General features: G+C 39.6%; 1 protein-coding gene across 1 annotated transcript in view; it reads right to left on the bottom strand.

Annotated features, from left to right (window-relative positions):
- The window catches only part of LOC139721252 (heterogeneous nuclear ribonucleoprotein K-like), a 92,393-nt gene that overhangs the window by 24,984 nt on the left and 42,677 nt on the right, over positions 1–24,732 (bottom strand). The window contains exon 2 of the mRNA XM_071632574.1: positions 19,471–19,818. Within this exon, the coding sequence (XP_071488675.1) occupies positions 19,471–19,528 (58 nt within the window). The 5' untranslated portion in view covers positions 19,529–19,818. The remainder of the gene's footprint in view (positions 1–19,470; positions 19,819–24,732) is intronic.

The raw sequence follows: 24,732 nt of genomic DNA, 5'->3' as shown, positions 1-24,732 counted from the left end.
TTGGTGTAACGTCCTGTATCCATTCAAGGTACTGCCACATAAAGTGAAACAAGACATCAATGTTTATAATTTGATCACAATGTCAGACTATACTAACATGTGCTTTGATAGTGTGTATTGGCCATGACAATTCATTGCAAAAGAAAGGCAAGTTTAGACAAAGCAGTCAGCCATTCACATTGCTGAGTTACTCTGTAACTGGGATAGAATTTCACAGTGCTGCATGATAGAAGAAATTTGCATTCAAGTCACAGCAAAGGGACACAAATCCCAAACTAATGCTTGAGAGCAAGAGAGTCTGAGATAAACTATTTTCTCAGTAACTGTCCAGGGATATAGAACTCTAATAGCCAAGCCATATTCAGCCCCATGGTGTGGGGTAGACTGTGTGGTGCCCACAGAGTCATAAACAAATTTGACACAGGTCCATTAGAAAACATGATCCCAGTTACTGCTGAGACAGTCAAGAGTGTTGAATTCAATTTCATGTAATTGCCTCCAATCCCAACCTGAATCTCTAATGAAAACCACAGAGATGAGACGAGAGGAGAAAGACACCACATCTGATCAGGTTTTTTGGCGTCTACCATCTATGAATCTCATACCACCTTCTGTCTACAGTGTATGCCTAATGCTACGAAGTGTCTGCACTTTGAGCAAGCCTTGAGCTGGCCAGACATACATCTCCTATATCGTCCATCTCAAGAGTCTGTTTGATGCCATACCATCCTGAGCTGTCTGCTGCCGTGCTCTCTATATTCCTCTTATCACGTCTCCTTACACCCTTCTTCTCCCGATCTAAACTCATTACCAGCGGAGCACGGCCATAACGCACGCTGAAAGCAGTGCGTGTGGCGAATTTCAATCGACACATTTGCGGAGCCCCCTTGTCTGCTTGAACAAATATGAAGGAGCTTGTTGTCATTCAAGATGGTAGATCACAATCAATAACTTACGCCTGCTTTGCTTCCTCGCCTTCCCTCAACCACGTTTAAATTGCTGTGATTGGACTGCATTCTCTCTGATACCCCTTTGCCTACACGTCAATCAAATGCTACATTTTTTTTTCTGTCGCGCCAAACTTAATTCATTTTGAACTTTTTATGCACGGGGCAGAGTGAGAGAGAGAGTGAGAATGGCTCTGGAAACAATGTTGAGATGGAAGAACACACAAGGGAGATGTGGCTAGGACTGAGACAAGAAAACAATAGAAGGAGAAGATACTGGCAAAAGTTGAAAAAACCTGTAATCAAATTTGTGGTTGCTGTTCCTTTGAACATTTCTGATTACATGAAAGCCTCAGGACCTGAAAAGAAGATTTCTTGAGTGGCAAATTACTTTCCTTTCATCATTGAGATTATCTACCTTAAAGCTGCAGACAATATGAAAATGAGGAATGAATTCTCCTCCACTGGTTCAGCTACTTTTACTTCTTCACTGCCAGATTTCTTCCTCCATGATAGCTGACAAGCACTCCTACCCTCACATCCTTGGATGTTGGCATGACGATGAGATGGAGGAGACATTAACATGCAAGACGACCTGCTTGTTGGAAATGATTGCAGCTTTCAGGGAAACCATCTCAGGCATAATGGAGAAGACAACAGAAATAGCAGTGACTATCATGCAAGGATGACAAATATACTTGAATTGGGGGAAAAAGCTCACTTTGGTCAAAAAGGAGATACCTCTCTCAGACATCTACAAGAAATCCTTGAATAATTCTGCTCGCCTACATATTTCTCAGATATGTTAGAAATATAATTTGATCTTTTGGAGTAGTTTTTCTTGTCTCTACAAAAAGATGAGCCAATTTGATTGAGACCACTGCATAGCTCAGCACAGAAATAACAAAAATGACACACAATTACTTGTGATGAAAGTATTACAATATCAGAATCATATATCCTGGCCAAGAAAAAAGTAATTGCCTCTACACATAAAGTGTAGTACTAATAATTCATCAATTAGGCTTCTCTCTGGTTGAAGGGGTTTAGCAGTAGAAATGACAGCATTTTGTTGATCAGCCAAGCATAACTTGTTAGGAGTCAAACTGACCGGCCAGGCAGGTGGAAAACCACTTGCCTGCTTCCAGGGGCGGTGAGTCACACCCTGGTCTGGAATGGACATCACAGTATAGAGAGGGATGGTGAGGGACTGCCAGCCATCACTACAGGGAACTGGGTCTATCTTCATCCTCCTGGAAGACGATGATGAGGATCGGACGAGGGTGACCAATTACAGCCAACATCATCAAATATTTAGACTTCCTTCAATCTTACTCTGTTCACACTCATGCATTTTACATGCAGGTCAAACTCTAACCCAAAGCAATCAAATTCAATCCATCCTGGTGCCAATTCAGACAGTTATTGAAAAATCAACATACATGAACTGATAACTGATAAGATGACAATATCAGACTTATAATCATCTTTGCTGACTGCTATGTCATTGTGAATTTGTCAGCAGAGAAATACTTCACTGCATGTCATTTTACAGACCTGCGCATCCAAGCTACATGTCTTATGAGATGAGGAGCTCCATCCCAAGATTGGAACGAGGGAGAATCCATTTCCTGTACCATCCCTCCATCCCCGATGTGAGGAGAGCGAGAGACGGAGCGAGAGATTGCAGGCTAAGCATAAATCATCTCTCATCACTCACTACTCTGGACTCGCGCTGAACCCTTCCCCTTTCCTGAAGTCCCGCATGCTGAATCATCGTAAATAAAGCACAAAATCAATCCTACAGAAGGCTTAATCAATTTGATCATGCTCCAATAAACTGCTCTGTTCAACTCCTAAATCACACACGTCTCTGCAATTTTCTGCACACAACATATGCCCATGCATGCTCTCTTTTATTATATTTTAGCTCTGAATTCCAAGGATATCAATTTTGTTTTTCCATCATGGCAAATTCTTCTCTTCTAAACCTTTTTCCTCCTTAAGAAAGGCAGAATACTTCATATGAGCATTCCTGCCCCAATATTGGCTACGGTTATCATATCTTGTATCTAGGGCTGGTGCATTGTGGGAAACGTCAGAGTAGTGGTAGCAGGCAGCCAAAGTACTCCTTCAGCCCTGTGGCTTTAGGATTTATGTAATATGTTGCCTTCCTGGATGGAAGATGGTGTGTGGTAATGTAGAGTGGCTGATGACCTGAAAAGTGCAGTCTAGAAAGGTCATGCTAATCATGTATTCCCTGCTGCTACTAGTTTGCATTTTATGAGCTGTGGGGAAGAATTCACATTGACTCTAGCAGGGTACACCCAGCTCCACTCTGTGAGCTGGCTGGCAAAAAAACCTCAGTAATGGCTGCCCTGTTCGATACAACTAGGTTTATTTTCCGCATGGGTTGGCCAAAAAATGAAGCTAATTCCTTGTAGCCCACATCCCTAGCCTCACCCATCTTACCCTCCAACTCATGATACTTGACTTGATTGCCTGTGGGACTAAGATAACTAATACCACAGAGTGCCTTCATTGTGTCAGAAATCATGGTAGGAGAACAATCTAAAAAACATTATTTATTACATGAGACAAAAATATGTGGTGATTTCATAGACCAGTCACTGGGATTTATCCTGAAAAATGCACAGCTCATTCCAGAGCATGTCATGTTTTTTCAAGGACATGTCATCATGCTGATGTGACAATCAAATACTCCTGATAATATAATACACACTCCCTCATGCAAGACAAGGCACATGCAGTCGACACTTGCTTGGCCGATTCATTTTTGATGTCAACTCTACTTCACTCAAGGGAAATTATGGTGAAATACCTACATTAAATTATAATACCATGTACTTTTTATGTTAAGGAAAATGAGATATTATAGTGTACAGTCATGAATACTGATAAGCTTCAAGAACTGGTCTCTAGGGTGGGCTAAAAATTGCTTTGTGTGATTCAGGCTGCATCACTTTCTCCTTTATGACATCAGAGGCCCTCATCACACAAAATTGTGCACATTACTTTGTGACATCAAAGATAATCAATTTACTTATAAATATTCTACAAAAAAACCCCAACTATTTGCATTATTTCTTTTCATAAATGATCTATCTTTGGCATTTCTACAGTATTCACACAATAAGTACCCTTCAAAAATTATGGTAGGTGTTGATAAAATTCATTTTTTTTAATGAGTTCATCGCTTACCGGGAAATGGAAAGACATCTTCACTACTAATAGTAGTTGGTATGAAAACCAGCAATAATGAAAAGACAAAATATGAATTTCAGCTTGCTATACGCTGTATTAAGTAATTTGCCTGTGGTAGGCTAAAAGACTTTTTCCTTTTTCTTTGGCAAGATGTAATAATTGTGGGGGGAAAAAATCTCAAGCATGCTGCTCGACTCCCATTCTAAATAGTTTCTATGCTTGGCAGGTTTGATATACGAGCCATAGGGGAAGACTTATCAAGTCCCCAGAAGGTGTCTATGCTGTCAGTATTCTTTGTTTGTCTGTGTATCCACACTTCCCATGATCTTAATTAATGAAGACACTTTGTCTGAACAGTGATGACATTATCTGAGAAGAGAGAGAGAAGGGAAGGGGAGTGTATCTAGCTCCTAGCAACCTGCCTTCTTTAAACTCTGCATTCCACCATTGCCTAGGCTAGTAGGTAGGAACAGATGTGTCTCTGTACTTTGGTCAGGATAAAATGACATACATAAATATAGATTGGACTGAAGAGAGAGAGAGAGAGAAGAGAGAGAGAGAGATGGATGATAAAGAAAGAAAAATGAGTAGACAGACAGATGCTTACCAAGTAAGCACTTTTAAAGTTTTACATGATCATGTACATTCAACTCAATATGTTGAACTTTGAAACAGAAAAGAAGAGAAGAACATGAAATTTGAGGCAGAGGAAAATATATGGAGAGAGAGAGAGAGAGAGAGAGAGGGGGGGGGATGAAATGGAGAGATGGAGAGAGATAGACAGTGAAAGATGGACAGGAAATGAAAGATAGGTGTGTGAAGAGGGTTCTCCCTTTCGCCTCTGTTTGCCTTCCCCCTTGACACAAATCTACAAGCCCAAAGCATCCCAATCTAGATACCACCAGGAGGATCTAGTAAGATGCTTTCCACTCAACCTCCATCTTAGCTCTCTGATTCTAAACACAACAAGGACTCTTGTTCATCCAAACAAGCCTCTCTCTTTACCCATTCAAAGCACTGAGAGAATTTGTCTCTTTTTGTGAAATGGAAAAATTATTCAACTAATGCATTACACTATACTACAAATGAATCCTTAAGCTTAAAGGTAATTCTCAGTGTGATCTTTAGTGATTTGTGACCGAACCACAAACAACAGACATGTCCTAGCACACCCTTCTCTTTCCCCTACTACATCAAACTCTAGTGCTGAGTGGATAGGACACTGGATATGTCTGCTAAAAACCAAATTACTCACTGGCCCATATACCCCAGGAATGACTCATACAAGCATGTCACTTTGTATGAAACCCTACATTCTCAACAATACTTTACTTAAAAGGACAGTTACATGCCAAAGGAAATAAAGAAAGCTCTGATTTTTTTTCCTTTTTATTTTGACACTCAGTGTAAGAGCAAACACTTTCCCTAAGCAATACTCCCCATAAAAGGTTTAAAGAGACTTGTACTGAGTTTGGTAGAAAAGACTGCTTTGAGCAAAGACTGATTTAAGATGACATGCTAAATGTGTTAAATGTAAGGCACAAACTGTCTGTTCTTGCATTCTTAATTTGAATCTTGGTATGCTGTGACTCAATGTGACAGTGAGCTCTGGAGAGTTAGCTGTATTTAGCTAAGTAATGGCAGACACAGTGAATATGAATTACCTGCCTTATACAATGACAGTGACTATCATACTGGACATACAATATGGATAACCAAGGCAGTTAAGGACTGCATGATCGGTAACATAACTTGTAAAAACTACACAAATATGAGGACGTCTTACTTATAGTGACCAGTGTTCATTTATGTTACCATGGAGATTGACAAGGAATAGCCAAATGTTTGTGGATGAAAAAAGAGGATTGATACTGCCCAGAATACAAACATGAATTAAGAAATATAGCACTATATCATTTAAACATTATGCAACTGGTTTGGAATGGATATTTTGTATGGAAAAGATAATGAAATACAATTAAATTGAAATTCTACTTTCATTTATCTATACTACTACTGAGGATAAAAAGTCATGATGCTTATTCTGTAAAGATAACTGCCCATGAATCCCCCCCCCCCCCCCCCAAACAAGCTGGTACATCGGCCCCTTTTCCAATCACTGTTTTACCTCCATCCCCACCCACTCTTGCTCTGGCTATGATAGGAGGGTGGAAATATTCAATAAGACTGCAGGACAGGAAACAAGATGTCACAGAAAGGCTTTTATTAAATTCTCTCTATCTGTGTGTGGTCTGTGCTGTGTGTGTGCTCCAGTGCCCAAATGGCTGACTACAGTCCCCACAAGTAATAACTGTGGAAGGATGCATGGAGAGAGAGTGAATGAGACAGAGAGACAGACTGAGAGAAAGATACATGGGGAGCAACAACAACAAAAAAAAAAGAAAAAAAAAGAAGAAAAAGCTGTGCCTGTGTAAGCACACGGAACAGCACCCTTTGGGGTGTAGCAGAGTGTATCATGATATGAAGATGAATGCAATAAAACCTTCCTTGGAGCCAAACAGAACAGATTTAATAAACTAACTTGAAACACTTTTTTTTTCTTAAACAAGTTCGTAATAAAAACCAGGGACAAATCCTTGATTAATAGGAATTACACATACAAGTAAATCTATCTTTGTGTGGAGAATAGGTATTATAACTCGCCAGTATTTTTTTTTCAACTTGTACTTGAGATAAATACAATAAAATATGCTTTGTAGCACTGTTAATATCTGGAAGTACAAAAATATGTAGTAATGATGGTGTCTGTATGGGTAAGAATCAGAGTCTATTACAGCACACATCACACAATCCTGATAGAGTGACATCATTGGTATGATCTTAAGCCTTATGTGGAAGATTGAATAAAAGAATAGGATGTCACGTTAGCTATCAGGAAGATAGAAAAACACTGCACACCATGCATACAGTGACTCCTCTCACTGCTATCCACTTGCACTTAATTGGTCATTAGGGCACGTAAGGAAAGATGGAGTGCTCTAAGCTTTCAGTGTGGGAGAATAAAAAACACCGCCCCCCCTCAACCCATACTCCATATGATGAATGCATTTCAGCAGGGAAACATTTGCAAAAATTCAATGCATGAGAAAACACTTAGCAGTGGGGCAAGAAAAATTGATCAGCCCAGTGAGAAAGCTGCCTTTTACATACGCTTTGATTAGCATGTGATTAGCGGGAACCTCTGCAACATGAGCGATGGGATGGATAGAGATGAGAGAGAGAGAGAGAGAGAGAGAGAGAGAGAGAGACGGGAGATTGGGGGGGAGAGAAAGTGATAGAGCAACTTAGAATTAAGGGGGGGTACAGGGGGGGGGGGGTACAGAGGGGGAGGGGGGTACAGAGGGAAGGGGGGGTACAGAGGGGAGGGGAGGGGATAGGAGGAAGATAGATGCATAGCTCATGAGTGAGTAGAACTACGGGAAAAGACAGCGATAGGAAGACAAGCCGGCAAAGAAACTAGAGAATCGCCCTCGAGTCTGGCTGGCAAATTTAAAGACATTATCAAACTGATTCAGCATGACATCTTTGATCAAAGACTAATCACAAATGCATAATTTGGCTGAGCAGCACAGACATCATTTCACCTAAGATGCTTGCATTTTGGGGCGCCAATTTTTTTGGCTCATTTTTCATGGCAAAGTATAGCTGAGGGCTTGTAGTTGACAGAGTGATCCTAAAAATGTAGACCAGGGTAGTGTCGAAGCAATTATGCATGAGAAAGAGAGGGACAGGGGGAAAAAAATGCTTGGTGCCTGATCCCCCTCTCCAGTTGATGAAGAGGAAATGCTTCATAGTTAGCTTTAAAAAGAGACATACCATCTTCAGTAGAGAAGGAACATATGGACTCTACTCTAGTCCAAGTTAATGATTGATGATCTCACATGACAAAGGAGCTTTGAAAAAATAATCACCTCAATTGAGAGTTTGATTAATTGATTGTGATATTCATCAGAATATGTCTTTGGCAGCTGTAATCTTAAACTCTTATAGTCAGTTCATGAAGACAATTAACAACCTTTACTTTTTCACTAACAATGGATCAAGAAAATAATGCCCATCTTAATCCACCCTAACAAATCTCTGTTTAGATCTCTTATTTGCATTTTTCATGTAACAATGTTGAGCAACAACCATGTACACTCTCAGCAGAAGTTCAGGTAGCCATCTTGAGTGGTGTGTATGAGAATAGAAATCAGTTAACAACTGGTCACAGTCTGCTGATCTGTGGACAAATTTCCATAGATGGAGAGTATCTACCAGAGAAGGTGACAGGAAAGATGACCAGGAGAAGGGTGGTAGAGAGGTGAGGGTAGTTTGCTGTTCTGGTGCTTAGTATGACCAGTGGATGGAAGACAAGGACTTCTGTGTAGAGAATGAGTCTCTGTGGACCCTTAACACCACTCTTCAATCTGTCTTCTCATGGTTCTCCCCTCTCCCCTCCCCTTCTTTCTCCTCCCCCTTCTCTTATTCTCTAACATGTCGCAGTGCATGTGGCATGAAATGAGATGCCAACAGCCTAATGGGGCTAGAAATCTGGCTCCTGAATGGCGGTTCCCTCTAACGGCATAAGGGCTCATGTGACAGCGCCCTCTCCCATCGTAGCCTTTGCCTTGCTGATTAGCAAGCCAGAAGGCATAGAGCAAGTTCTGCCTTAAACCCAGCTATCTCTTTCTCTTCTACTTCAATATATGACTCTAGCCACCTGTATCAGAAACCTTGCAGCCTGCATCTCTTCTACTACCATAGAAGACACTACTCAGCCCAAATTGACTTGCATATTATGGAGATACTGAACCCTGCTCAAAAGGTCAGTTCGATTTGAAAAAGGTTATTCTTTATTCTTGAGGAGTACTCTCCTGGAATTGGTAAGATTCTATCCTTGCAAAAACCTCTTGTCCCATGTTAAGAGCAAGATGGTTGTATGAACCACATCAAGTCTGTGAAAACAACAGCCTTTTGTTTCTCCATGATATTCACATATCCACAGCTTCATTTGGTCCCTGTCCAAACAAAAGAAGAGACAGTCACTATTTAATGTGATAGTAACTAAAAATGCATCCATTTCCTATGATGAATCTGTAGTGGCCAGTGGCCAGTCTACTCCAGCCTTGTGATTAGATATGAGAAAAAGAGTCATGTACTTACTCTCACTGGTACATGCTTATGAACATAGAATGTCATTACAGGCATGTATTTAGCAAGCTGGCAAGAAATGCAAGTCCATGCTCTCACTGAGACTAGATCTCAACATCAACTGTTGTTGGTATCACTGAGACCAGATCTCAACATCAACTGTTGTTGGTATCTCACCCACAAAGACTCTTTTCACATCTATATTAGATGAGTAGAATAGAAAAATCAACCCTAAAGTGAAATATAAAGATGAAGAGTATAATTGATATCTTAGCAACACCTCAATAACATCTGTTATGCTATTTCTGTTTGATCAATACATATATGAATCAACAACGCTGCCATAAACAAAAATTCTGTCATCCGCAGGCTTGATGCTGTGCTGAATAATCTCAAATCAAAGACAGTCTAGAAACAAGACTAGACTGTGGGGATTTATTTCACAAACACAAAATCTTTTCTAAACCCATCTCAGATAAATATTACCGCACAATTCTGAACCTGTACAAAAACTGGAATAGCATCAAACAATGAATATTTTTGAATTGATAGTTTTTTTTATTCATTACCTACTATTCCCAGGATAATTTGTCAACACAACACTGATCACGAAACTGCAGCATCGATTATGTAAGGTACACAGGCCTTACAAAAATATTCCTTGTATTGAGTGTGCAGCAGAAATGGATTTCAAAACATACCTGTCTGTCTGTCTTCATGTAGCCACTATAGCTATGTTCACATCTAGGTTAGATTACATGAAATAAAATCTCACACACTCCACATCATTCTGAGCAGAGAGACAGCTAGACAGACAGATAGACAGACAGACAGAGACAGACTGAGAAGACAGTAACCAAATATACATTCACACACACGTAGACACACACACACCATTACATAAACAAAACTATGGAGGCACACGAACCCTCTACACAAGCCAGCACTGAATACACATGCACAAACATCGGACACGCCACGCCATCTTTCATCGACGATGAAGTGCGCTGTAAATTTATGGCCAGAATAAACATTGTGAGGATTGCTTTGGGCGGAGGAGAAAGTGTCAGCGAATAAATCTAGACTTTCTCCAATTGAATGCATGCACCGCCAGCTCGTCTTTCCCTTACTGCATGACTACACATACAGGTAGGAGATCTAATAAGTGACCATGTTACTGTCTTCTGGCAGTGATTTAGGCAGCAATCTTTTCTCTCCGTTGGTTAGAGTGAGAGCTGAGAGTCTTTCAAATTCATCTCTTCTTTTTCTCTTGACATCAATCTTGTCTGTAAACCATGTACTAGGATTCCACCTACTTTTGTAATAACAGAAGCTATGTTATTGGGAAATATTCTGTCAAAATTTAAGTTAGGTAAGATGATTAAAGGAAAACATTTATGTGATACAATTTATTAACCTTTCATAAACAGTTATGTCCTACTGAGATAAAAAAACTTTATTCAACTCCTGTGTACACAATTCACAGTTACACAGCAATCTACGTTCCCATCAATAATCATTTTCTGTTAATGTACCAACAGGCATGATGAGTGAAAGCAAAATTATGTCACCTAGAAAATATCTAAACATCAATTAGTCACACAATTAGCCTTCCTTCATGACATTTCATGGAATCACGCTGGAAGTTTATTTTGAGTTAAATTGCAATTTAGTGAGACTATCAGATTTATTTCTAAAAAATCTCAATGTATACAAACAGATAATTTAAAAAAAACTAGAAGATCCAACATTATTCTGAGATTTTTGGCATCAATGACCCTTTCCAACTGACTAGAAATATAATTTTTCCTTCTGATAAAATCTCCTCAATACAGGCATTAAGAGTGGAACACTTGGTTCTGCTTCTGATCTTGTGCAGTCAGACATTAGCTGCTTCATTAGGTAGCCATAAACCCTGGCTGCTTGTCCCCTGTCATTATCCTCCTCACTAGACTCTAATAAGACTGTCAGTGGTAGTGTGCAAGAATCAGTCTGCTTTGTGCATGCAAGCGTGCTGCCTCTTCTACGGCCTCATCATCATAAGGAGAAAGCCAAAGCAAGACGCTGTGCACTGTACCCAGTGGGAAGCCATCTTCCCGCTTCATCACGCCATGCCATCCACCCCCCCCCCCTCCTTTCTGTTTGCTGTGTACTAAGTCTCTGCTCTATATCATGTATCTGCTCCATGCTAGGTGGTGGTGATTGGGGGGGGGGGGGGTATGGAGTGCTAGAAAGAGGTAGCTTCCACCAAACATTACAGCTAAGTGATGGAGAGTGGAAGATCGTGGAAGCCATTTTCCAGAAAGGTCAAATGATGTTATGTGAACTCTTGCAGTACCGACTCTGATAACGTCGCCTGCTCTTTTAAGTCTGGGATGGGAAACGACGACGCAAGCTTCACGAGCCAACGAGGGTGCATATAAATTGGTGACTGAATATTGCAAATGTATCTTTAAATGGCTTCGTAATTGCACCAGAAAACCAATTTCACATGCACAGATATAGATGTAACATTCCCCACTCCCGACATGAGACTTTGCAATTGAGATACCGGTATGCCATACCATGGGTGTGTATCTCTACATCCACAGGGGGAAAAAATACTGTTTTACCTGAATTCTGTCTGTTTGTCTGTCTTCCTGTCTCTCTCTTTCTTTTTCTACCAAATGTCTTATGATGAATCATGAGACAGAATTAACTCAGATCTATGCACATTCTTACCTTCTGAATCTGTATGTCTGTAAGTGTATGCTTCATGGGTGCATACATGTAGGTGTGTGTGTGTGTGTGAGAGAGGTGTATATATTGCAGGTATATGTCATGAAAAATGATTCTCAGAGTGTGTTTGTATTCATGGATTTCTCTGCTAATATGTTCTGTGGATATGAACATAAGTGTTGATGCTCATGTTTTGTATGTTAGTGTCCTAATCAGTACTGTGTTTGTCTTTATACACTGTATGGGCTGGTTTATTCATTTGTGTGTATGTGCCTGCATGTGTGTTTGGGTGTGTGTTTGTACTTACTTAGAATAGTGTGTGTTTTGAAGTGTTCTATACCATCAAACACCAGTGTTAAGATCCTGCCTTTAATGGGTTCACACAGCCACCTGCCAAGTCAAAACCCACATGGAGAGATGATACCATGGAACTCATGTGTAATGGAGTAACAAGTATTACACATGTTGGACTAGCGAGGGCGCCAGAACAGGCCAGGCACATATCGCCTTTCACAGCACGAGGGAATAGGATGGAAATTCAATTTGAAAGAATGAAGGATGAAAATTGAATTAGAGGTAACAAGATTTAGCCATTTTTACTATGATCATGACCCCCTTTGCTTCAAGGGTCTATCCCTCACCTTTTTGGAATCATAATTCTGGACTTTGAGCTTAGAAGAGTTAATGCTGGATGGATCGTTATGTGACACAGGGTGTCCCAACACGAATTAAGCACAAAAGTTGACCAGATTGACAAGATTAGCACTTTGGTAGAACCAGCAAGGAGGGGTAGTCTCATCTAATCTATAGAGAGTTAATATCATGCCATGACCTGGCCTAGAAAGAAGTGGCTACAATTTGATGAGAATCAAAGTGAGGAAAGGGAGAAATGTACAGTAAAAAGGAGGAGGAAGGAAAGACAGAAGAGAAGAAGGAGATAGGAAGGAAAGGAAGAAGAGAAGAAGGAGATAGGAAGGAAAGGAAGAAGAGAAGGAGATAGGAAGGAAAGGAAGAAGAAAAGAAGGAGATAGGAAGGAAAGGCAGAAGAGAAGAAGGAGATAGGAAAGACACTGCAGTACAAATAATAATCAGCCCAACTCAAAGCAGTATGAAAAAAATATGTTTGAAAATTAGTGGCAATTTTCAGTAGGGGAAATATTTCTTGATATCAAATGGAGTTTGCTTACAATGTTTCATTCTGAAATAGACAACATGAATATTTGCCTAATAAAATGCATGGCTTAAAAATGATTAGTAATCAAGCAAGTTACCTTACAGTGTCAGGAAGACCAATGGGGCAAAATAAGTGCTGAGATATTGTGCCAGGAAAGGAGACCCCCAAATTACATGAGAATATGATAAATGTATGGAACACAAGAGAGAATGACAGGGAAAGAGAAGGAATGGCAGTAAGAAGACTGAGCAGAAAGAGGAAAAGGAGAGAAAGAAAGACAACGAGGGATAGAGAGGAGATGGGAAAGGAGAACAGGGGAAAGAGAATGAGAAGGAGAGAGAGGAGAGATAGAAGGAAAGAGAGAAGGAGAGAGAGGGAGTGGGGAAGGCAGAGACTGAGTCAGGCAAAGTGCTGTCATGCCAAGCAGAACTAAATTTGACATTTGTTTCAGAAAATATTTGCGCCGTTTGTGTGAACGTTTCTTTTGTGTCCTGAAAGGCTGCACAAATTGGTATCATGCTCATCGATGCACGAGCCTTACAAGGGGCACTCACCAAGGGGGACAAGAAAAAGAAGCCAAAATGTTTTCAATGTCTCCCCTTCTCTCTTTCCTTTTCTTCCTTTGTTTGTTCCTTCTTCTATCTCTCTCCTATCTGTATTCCTCAAAGCTATCCTTGTCACCACTGATCTCCTTCTCTCTACTGCAAAGCACTTTGACAGATGCATTAGGATTGAGAACGATAGGCTTTCACCACCATCATCGCCTCTAATGGATCTCGACATGTATTTTGCATAAATTTCAAAATTTGACCTTTCTGGTAGCTAGGACAGCCCCAAATGACATGATACTTCTGTGTGTGTTTACGGTGGGTGGGAGGCAGACTGATGGTAGGGCAGTGTTATGATGGAAACTGGCTTGGTTGTGAGCTCATTTCCATCCAAAGCATGGCTGCAGGGAACTTACAAGTCTTGTGGCTAGGAGAGAGGATATCCTACCACAAAGACCTGCCTGGAACAAAAGGACCCTTCCCACACTCTGATCCCCTCCTGAAAAAAAAAAAAGGACCTGAAAAAAAAAAAGACCTGTGTGAAAGCAACATGTGCAAGGAAGAGTGAAAAAAAATAGTCAGATATCATACATTCACCTCTGACAACTCAAAAATGTACACGTTTAACCCGTTGATGACGAGTCCCGAGTCTACTCGGGCAGGCATCTACGTGAAATGCGTGTTGTAGTAAAATCAGCTCGTCCTCAACGGGCTAAAAAGATAGAAATACCCTCCAGGAGAATGAATATTGTCCACCACATACCAATGTGTCATCGTCATACATACAGTATCAAAGTTTTGCACAGAGTATCTCATGTTTTATACACCTATGAGGCCTCTTCCAATAAGCCTCTGAACTTTTGATGGCTGAACCAGTCACTATCATTATGTATTCAAGTATTATGTATGATTGTATTCTTATGACTTTCAATTCAAATATATATGAAAAAGGAACAAGATAAAGAGCAGAGAAATTCATATATCTTTTTTTTTGCTGTGAATAATTCAAAGGTTTCCACATTGAATGCACTATTAAGGAGATAACAATAAATTGTCTTACTACATCTCCAGAATCAACTTTAAGAATGATTTTATTTCTTTTGAAAAGATAGAGGAAATTGTAAGAAATGCTACTCAGACACAGACACAAAAACACACTAAGTTAATAATGGGTGTTGCTGATTACATGACACACTATCCAAAGCACACATTCATACATGGGAGCTGATTTTCTTTTGTTCTACATTTTGATAATGTTTTTTTTTTTCTTCACCTCCCATTACACCAGCAATCAAGTCATAATGCTGTTTGATGAAAGGCATCCGGTCCTGTGTGGACCTCTTAATTAGCAACTTGCCGCTTTTTCTCAGTTGTCCATTTGTGTCTAACCCTAACCCTTTTCCATCACCCTGGTGAGTGAGAAACCAAAAGTGTTAACAGCCCCAACACTTGGCCTACAGTAGAAGGCAGTGTGTCTCACCGCTATCCACACAGGGTCTTCCTAATGAAGGAATGGAGGCCTATATATCAATACATTATCTTGATTGATAGCATGCCAACAACCCATCCTCAATCCATCCAAATGCACTTGATCAGAGCAACGAGTCCATTACTTGATTTGGCCTCTGCCAACTCAACCCAAATTTGCCCTACAAGAAAAACCTAAACAATTCAAAAAACAAACAAATATACACATGCACACATATGCACAAAACTTGGAATGAAGTATATAACAAATGTAGAATCATAGCTCAATCAATTAGCCAAAACTATGAAAAATGTCTTACAAGGGAGTGACTATCATTGGCAAAATCTGCATCACATAGTATCAAACTCCCTACTGACTGTGTGAAGTCAAATTAAGTCAACAAAAGATTTGATACCTTCCCATTGGCAAGCTTTCAAACACCTGTATTTTATAACTGTTATGGCATACGTAAGTGATCAGAAGCTATGTTGTATTGGCTTCCTTGTTTCATATGACCAACAGTTATATGCTTTATAGAGTTTATCATACATGATGTATCCATTTTGAGAACCACATTAAAAAATGTACAATTTTGTCATCAATGGCTAATGCTAAAAAACCTTAAAAAAGAGAAAAATGGTCACAGAGAAGTTGTAAGATTTGTCTACTTAGCAGACTTAATTTGAGTTCATTTACTTGTCTCTGATGTTTAATCTCAGAGTTCTCCTCCTGTTCCCTGGGTGCACACAAGCTTTGCCATTGGGGTAATTTGATGGAAATTAACCAATCTGCAGGGGAACTGCAAACCATATCAGCTGCTCTGTGCCCCGGTATTTAAAAACTAGGGCTAGCAAAGATTTTGATGGATTTGTAATTAAAGTAGATGTACTGCAAGGCGTCCCGCCAACCACCATGAGGCCATCCACCATGAGGCCAGCCGTTCTCATCAATGCTTACCTCCCTCCCTTGGATTAGAGGGGTAAATTAGCCAAATTGGCTTGGGACATGTTAATCAACATATTATTGCTTTCTGGACTAAGAGAGAGAAGAAGAGAAGAGAGAATGGGAGAGAGAGAGAGAGAGAGAGAGAGAGAGGATAGAAGATAGTACAACAGCATACTTCATGACACAAATTAAAGTTTGATCAATTTCAGACAGCTAAGAGGAATGAAAAATCAGAATGGTAAAGACAAAACTAAATTAAGTAAAGAACAGAACAAGCAATACAGAAAAAACAGATATTGGGATTCTGTTAGTAGGTAAGAAACTATGTGATGAATGGCATCTATCGTAAGATTTAATAAAGCTACTTTTTTTTTTAAAGAAATCAATACAAAATGCATTGTAGACCCTAATACGTAAACAGGACAACTTTAACAAGAAATGAACAAAAAAAGGAAAGAAAAGATAGGGAGAACAGACAAAAGCATGAAGGATATCTTTTGTATCTTAATCAAGACAATGAACATGGCAAAAACACTTTTCATGGAAATATCATTGGTATTTAAAGATATTATAATCAATTTTATAACATTAATGTTAACAAATTTTATAATGGAGAACAATAATGATAACGAGTCTTATGATAATCAATAATCAACCACTTGGTTTTTTTTTCCATCCAGAGGTTAAAATGCAATTATAAAAAATGTTTAATGCAATCATTACGGATATCTATAAAAGTTTGTATGCATACTTTTCTTAATAGCAGAAAGAAAAATCCTCATTATCATTTTTCTCGCTTGTAAATTTGTACACACACTGAACATGTCTTGTCACTAAAACCTAGTAAAAGTTTAAAACACTGACCCCAAAGCAGCAACATGCACACATACACACATCAGAGTCCCAAGAAGGATAAAGCAAAATTGATTAACAAGTTTTAGCAGCATACTGTTTGTTTCCATGGAAACATGGAAACCCTTCAAACAAGGTCAATCAGGATCCTGTGTCTAGGCATTCATCAGGATTGTATCTAGGCAACACAATGATCAATTCATTTTCCTCCCCTTCATCTTTCCTCTCTTCATACTCTCAGCGGCAGGGGATAAACAATTCGGCAATGAGCAGCGGCAAGCTGTGTATCAAAATATATCAACCAATGAAATTGCCCGGCAAGGTCACATGGTTTTCCATTTCATTACTCATCAGTCACTGTCGCAGGTGGTGAAACAAGTCTCCCTTCGTTTAATCTAGCAATGCACTCTTGAGCATCCAAACTTAGTGCTTTGTGAGGTCATTGAACAGTCCATTCTTTGAATTGATCTCTCTGAACTTGTTGGTTTGAAATTGGACAGAGACTTAACTTGATGAGAGTCAGGTAAGAATACAAGTATTGACAGACAGGTTCTGACTTTTGAAATGTAGTAAGTGACATACTAGGTTGGAATCAAAGTGTCTTATATCACTCACTTATAAAATCAAACTCTTTCTACTTCACAGTTCACAAGTAAAGTCTGCCCATTTCTAAAACATCTGTCTTACAGTTTACCAATCTTGTGTGACAAGAAACAGTCAGCAGTAAATACTTCATTATAGGCTGATTTATCGAGCTGTTCTGTGTCAGTGTAAAATTTGAGCAAAATGTCAATATTTTGATTTAAAGACAGTTCTGATACTGCTTTTGTACAATCTACCATGATTCTGTAGCAGTGACCTCATTACTCTTACAGCCGCTTAGTGGCCAAATCTGAACACATCAATTCAAGACAAACAGGTTACTACAGCAAAACACTGGAATATTGTCAACCTTTACCACGTTTAGTCCATACAGCATTATTATGCTCAGAAGAAGTGCGATATTCTACAACTATTTCATATGGCTATTAAGCATGGGGAGTGACTCCTAGACACACACAAGCATGTGGCAAAACATGAGGATTTTTTCAAAAAACATATATGTATAACTCAGAAACATCAAATTTCTACTATCATGTGGCTCGAAAAATAGCAGAAAATTTTGGTACCTACACTGTATGACTGATAGCCTTTTATTACTTTCACACTGTAATACATTCTCACATTAAATGTCGCAGCTTGCAGCTTATCTTGTGCAATATGCTGTGTGTTACAGGTTGTACAAATAGGACTGCCACTACACAGAATTCTCCATCACGACTTGAATAAGAAAAGAAAAAAGAATATCAACTCCCTCCAAGGAATCAACAGTGAAGTTGTCTATGAAATAAGAGAAGAAATCTACCCTCTCAGTTCTAAATTCAATGGTCACCTTTTAGAGACACACAACACATACACCACAGTGTTTTCTGCTCTTGTTTGCGCGCACATACACACACTCTCAAAGAAAAAAAAAAACACCAATGTGCATGGTGTCACATTACTATGTGTGGTTCCTGCCTCACGGGTAATTTTCAGTGCAAAAAAACATAACAAAGAGGTGGCCCCACTCCGGAAAGAAATTAGATTGGCAGAGAGACGAAGTGAGAGAAAAGGGAAGAGAGAGAGCAGGGATGGATGTGGCAGTGTTTGGTTTGAAAAGGTCCTCTGAAAGGGAAACAAACAGAATTGACACAAGTTACGAAGTTTCTCCTTCTCCTCCATCCAGCAAAGAGATCATAAGATGAAATGTGGCAAAAGTGAAGAAAAAGGGAGAAGGTTTTTTTTTTTTCTTTTTCTACTTCTCCTAGTAAAGATGACATTCAGAAAAGAGTTCATCTTCAGATTGTGGTTGCCATAGTGAACCCAACTCAGTGTCTGACAATCACCGGTATCAGAAAACATCTCTATGGGCAAAAACAATTGATATTTTTCCTGATGCTTTGAATTTCATATCATACAGTACAGTATTCACCAGTTATACTTTGATAAGATTTATTTTTACTTCAGAAACAAACACTTTTACTCTAAGAAACAAACATTCATGAAGATAGTATGATGAATATGAAATCATGCTTGCTCAAGTTTCTACAATGAAAGGATTAAACAGACTGATTATGAAGAGAATACAGGAGGAGGGGTTGATTTATCAATACTAGATTGCTTTCTCCTTGTGTATGATTCCTTGTAGTGTGTGCAGGCAAAGAGCAGTGCAGAATCTTATGAAGATAGCGACATAGCGTGCTAGAAGAACATTTGACTCCTCAAGCAAAATGACCACTCTCACAAAAATCAAACAGGTTGTTTGTCCGAGAGAGTTCTCTTTCCCATGATATCAGCCATAGAAGGTACAGCTGCAAGCATCCAAGTGGCCAACTTCTATATTTGAAGCTTCCTTACCTTCGTTGTCACTCATTTGCTGCATCTTGCTGTCTCCCATGCTCATCGCTTCGGCCATCTTGCTTTTCCTCCTCAATTCGTCGCAGTGGTCGTGTGGATGTGATGCCGCGTACGGGCAGCGAGGGTTAGCGTTCTTCCACCAAGCTCTACGTGCTTGCTCTTCCTCTCACGGATCTGGTTTCCTCCCGTTTCCCCTCGCAATTTTTTTTTTCCTCCTCCTCCTCCGCTCTTCAGATGAGGCTGTAAATCCAGCCGAAGATCAGTGGCAGACTGACGAGTGATGGGTGAGAGGCGGTTATTTATGCACAGCGCCCTCGACCAATCAGATGCGGCAAAGCAGGTGGGCACCTGGAATAACAAATGAGGCCATTAAGTGATGGTACTTGTTAGGGTGGAGGGCAGCACCTGATTAGCAATTCAAATAAGCCTCCTCAGTATGGATGCTAAAAAATGCTGCCTTTTTCACTCATTCAAACACACACACAGGCACAGACACAGACACACACACTAATAGATACACACTCTTTGTACACACTGCGCTTTACTGAAGGTACAACCCGGCTTCACACATTGTACTCTGTATGCGTGGAAGAGCGTGCGTGTGTGTGTGTGTGTGTGTGTGAGCATAATAAATGCAGAGAGGGGTGGGGGCTATGGCGTTCCTGCATTGATCACCAGATACACACAGTTGAAAGGAGATGCAGAAAAAGAAAAAAAAAAATGTGTCCATGCAGTGTAGATGTAAAACCTGGGCCATGGGACTGCAATATTGGGCTTGTCATTACAATAATGGCCCAGCTAGGATGCAATGAGAAGACCAAACATTGTAATAAGGGGCTCCAAACAATACGCATGGCTGTGTGCGACCAGCCATGGCTTTATTTGCTCTTAATAACTGGTCTGCAGCTTGCCTTGCATATGAACTGTTTTCTGAGCTGACTCCCTTCCCTATAGACTCCTACTACAATAGGGCCTGGGTGTGTGATCGTAGGCACGCGACACACTGGCCATCCAACCACTGCCCATTCATATGGAAATGCGAGGCTCGTGGGTATATGCCCACTTGTTTGTGTGTTGACTGGCAAGAGAGGAGGAGTACTGGGTGGCTAGCGATCTGAGACTGAAAGCCAGGCTCATAGGAGCTGCCTTTAGTGGGGAAAAGGACAAGGAAAGAACTATTACACAAACATATGGATAGAGGGAGAGAGAAGGAGAGTCAGAAAAAGATATAGCAACATAACAGTAGATAAGAGAGATAGGGATATACTGCACAAACAAACAGCAGGGAGTGAGAGAGGGAGAGAGGAAGAGATGGGATAGTGAGAGAGGACTTGAGACATTTTGCATCGAATCACACAGTTAGCTGGCACGCCACTGCTGAAGGATGGCTTAATCTGACAATTTGACTTTCATTCCTCCTCAATATTTTACGCTTTTTGACACTTTGGCACGGGACTGCCCTTCTACAGAAGGCAGAAATTGCATGTGACGTCAAGCTACAAGCAATATGGAAGCACAGAGATGCCAGTTTAAAGGTCCATAGTACCATACAGAAGATATCATGATGTTAAACTATGAATAGTTTTAGACACTGCTTGGAAGTCAACAATACTGACATCAGCAATGCAATATTTGTACACCAAATGCACTCTCTATTCAAAGGAGGATTTCAATGGTTAGTTTTATTCATGTTTGACCTTTGAAGTCATACTAAAATATCTTTACTCTGCACTGTACTATAGCTTTCTTAAAATATTTTTCCTCCTCAATTTGCTGCTATTTTCTTACCTATCTGTCCTTTCATACTGAAGACACTAGACAGGTAGTGCTTTTGGCAATACTTCCCTCTACTATATAAAAAGAAAACATAAAAAAAAGTATTTGATGGACTTTACAACCAGTGAGGTATGTTTGTTAATAGAATAGATGGTGGGAATTTCACAAATATTCCCGCTATGATGACATCTGTATCTAATTGATCAATAGTGGTAAAACGCATCTCCCGTCATTGCAAGGAAGTTAATCATAAACTGGAAACAGGAACCACAGTTAACATGTGACAGAGGTTCATGGACTTTTCTTCTTCTTCTTTTTTTTTTTTTTTTTGGGGGGGGGGACAATATAAGCATGTTAATTCCTTAGACTGTTAAACTAGATAGCTGTCAAACACTTTGCAATCCTGGGGAATACATTATAAATGGTGATTTGATTTAATCTTGACTTGTGCAGTCACAAACAGAGAGATAAGAAGAGAATATGCAAATCTAGTCACATCTATGTTACCATGGGGACTGCACAGCGAAATGAAGCAAGGCAAAGAATACATACACCAATAAGTTGGGATAGAAATACTGAAAATTAATGAACTTGATAAGCGATATATTATGTAATCACTGGTTCAAGTGACTAGATCAATTGACTAGTTTAGTAATCCCTTCTAACATGTAATTGATCAGTATGCAACTCACTGAGATAATCAATCGTATATAGTAACCACTTTGGATGATATAGAAGTAGTTTTTCCCTGACATATGACCACAGAGTAAAATCATGACGCACACACAAAACAATCACATCACTAACGGAGAAGCTGATGTGCCCCCCCCCCCCCCCCTCAAAAAAGAAAAGAAAAGACAAGAAGAATGAATTGGAGGGGGAATTCCATTCAAAGTCATGCCTGGAAAGAGAGAGAGAGAGAGATAACAAGTGTCAAGATATGGTGGAGGGAAGGAGATGAAATGAAAAAGGGAGGGGAGTGGAGAAAAAAAAACTTACAAAGATTGGTTAAAGATTTTAATATGCACTGAGCAGCAAGGCCTTGGTTTGCAATATTGGTCTGTGGCCTTGCTATTTCAGTTTGCTCTCTCTCGTTTCTTTGCTCCCTGACTGCCCTCTCAACCCCAATCTCCACAGATATCTCATGATGAGTTTGCAGAAAAGACATGACTGGCACAGCCAATTCCAAAACTTGGTTTCTTGTTGCAATGATAGCCATTTGCTAGGACACATGGGCTGTATACACTGCGAAACCAAAGTTATGAATATTTGATATTGATGGCTCAGAAATGGAATAGGTTTGCATTGTGATGGTGTTTTAATAGAGGTTACAGAGATTTGGAAGAGATGTACAATGATGAATCACTGGGTGTCAACTATCCCTTCTCATGTTCGATCACCATGACAAACAACATAACTGCTTCATCATCTCCAAGAAGAGACATTTCATTTAACTGCCTGGAACTTCTTATGGCAGGCTTTAGATATTTGTAAACTATATCAAGATTTGAAGAGATACACTTGAGAGTTTACTGATAGCTTCCAAGCTGTTAGTAATGATCTCATTATCTAGTGTGGTGAAATGTAAGATGTAGAACAGTGTCTACAACATTCTATTGTGTATTTGACATGTCCCCTGTTTTGTAATACAAAAGAGTGCATGTATATCCATACGAACATATCTCTCAAGAATCTTGACAACTTATCATTCGTTATCACAAATCTGATGGTTAGATTTAACCGTCAGATTTAAATGCAAATTTATGTGAAATAAAAAAAATGCATTAAAAAAATAGTAGAGATTATGTATGTTTGATAATGAGAAGACCTCTGAGTTACAGTGACTGCATTGCAAAGGATATTGGACATAATATCACAGACATTCAAGCACCAATGTTGGACAGAGATACACAACATAACATTACGGACTCCATCTGTATCATCCAACTAGTGGTTCGTACATGACTTGGAGTAAAATGCCGTCCTGTGACATCAGGGTCCATCTCAAGAAACCACAATTTGAAGAGAGCTAAACAGCTAACAGGTGAGTACTTCCTGACCTCAAATCCAACACCACATTTACCCTTATTCAATGTCTTGACAATCTTTTCCCACCAGCCTGGCTCTTCTTTCCCTCTACAAATAGGATGGTTAACCTGGAAACAAGTTTGATTGATTATTTCTGCTTTCCCCATAGTCTATACTCTAGAGAACTCTCACTAACCGGTATATCACAACCCCAGCATCATTGACACTCTGATACTCCTTACAGGGAATCAAGATGTCTGAGCATATTTCAAATTTGTTACAAGAAACTGCAAATCAAAAGAGGCCAGCCACAAAAAAAAGGGGAGGAAAAGAAATAAAAAGAGATAGACAGAAAGGGAGAGTTGTGTAATTGTCATCTTTCATGCCTTTGCCTTTTCCCCACCTCCCCAATCTTTACATCTCTCCTTTTCCCTGTCTGTCTGTCTGTGTGTCTGTCAGTCAGTCTGTCTGTTTTTTTCTCCCTTTCTCTGTTTCCTCAATGTCTCTCTACTTCTCCAATCTCCTTGTTTCCTTGGATATGATATAAAATAACATTAGAGTGAGTTGGTGAATGGGCTTAGAGTGGACCCTTGACTAGCTTTCATACTGAAGGACATTTCAGCACTATCTAATGCTAGATGTGTTTTTCTCCATTTGCTGCAAACATAGCAGAAATGCATGATGAAAGGTTATCGTATTGAGAACCTACTTATATGAAACCTCGGTATGAACCATGGTATGAACCATGGTATACATTATGGCAACTGAAGACACATCAAAAGCTGCGCAATTCACAATAAAGCACAAAGACCTGAATCAGCCTATTAAAGCCAACTTGAAAATTTTATGTCTGTTTTTAACCACATATCCTCAGATATACAGGATGAGCACTTTAAAAGACATTTTACTATACACTTTATGCTTCCATGCCTAATCTTTCATAATAGAAAGCATGCTTTCATACAAATATGGACACATTTCAGATGCATATATTCAAGGAGATACCAGATTGCAAATAATGAACCTTGTATGACATATTTCACATGTTAACTTCTGTTGTGCACGATATTGCATTTTTTCACAGTCAAGATTAAATTACAGAATGTAAAATATAATTCTCAAATTTTGCTGGAATTTGATCGGTTTAATGCCAAGGTGATTTATACAACACCTAATTTGAATGTAGCTATCCGATAGGTAAATTGCCCATCACATGACATTTATTTAATAGTTCCATCGCACGCTGTAGCTGTCAGCCGTGCAATTTTGTTTGAGCAAAAATGGATAGCGCATGGTTGACGTCACCCATTTCCATTGAATCCTGTGTTAAACTCACAATTGACTTGTGACTTGAAGTTTTTGTTCCATCGCATGGCTCTGATGTCACAATAAACAAACATTTGCCGCGCGCACTCAACAATTACAAGCGCGCTTACAAGCACATACTTTTGTCACTCA

The sequence above is a fragment of the Diadema antillarum genome, unplaced genomic scaffold, assembly GCF_040938485.1.
Source record: "Diadema antillarum isolate AM-2024a unplaced genomic scaffold, OU_Dant_1.0 scf00000141, whole genome shotgun sequence".
Classification (NCBI taxonomy): Eukaryota; Metazoa; Echinodermata; class Echinoidea; order Diadematoida; family Diadematidae; genus Diadema; species Diadema antillarum.
Note: the sequence above shows the minus strand (reverse complement) of the source record. Positions and strands in the feature narration are given on the sequence as shown.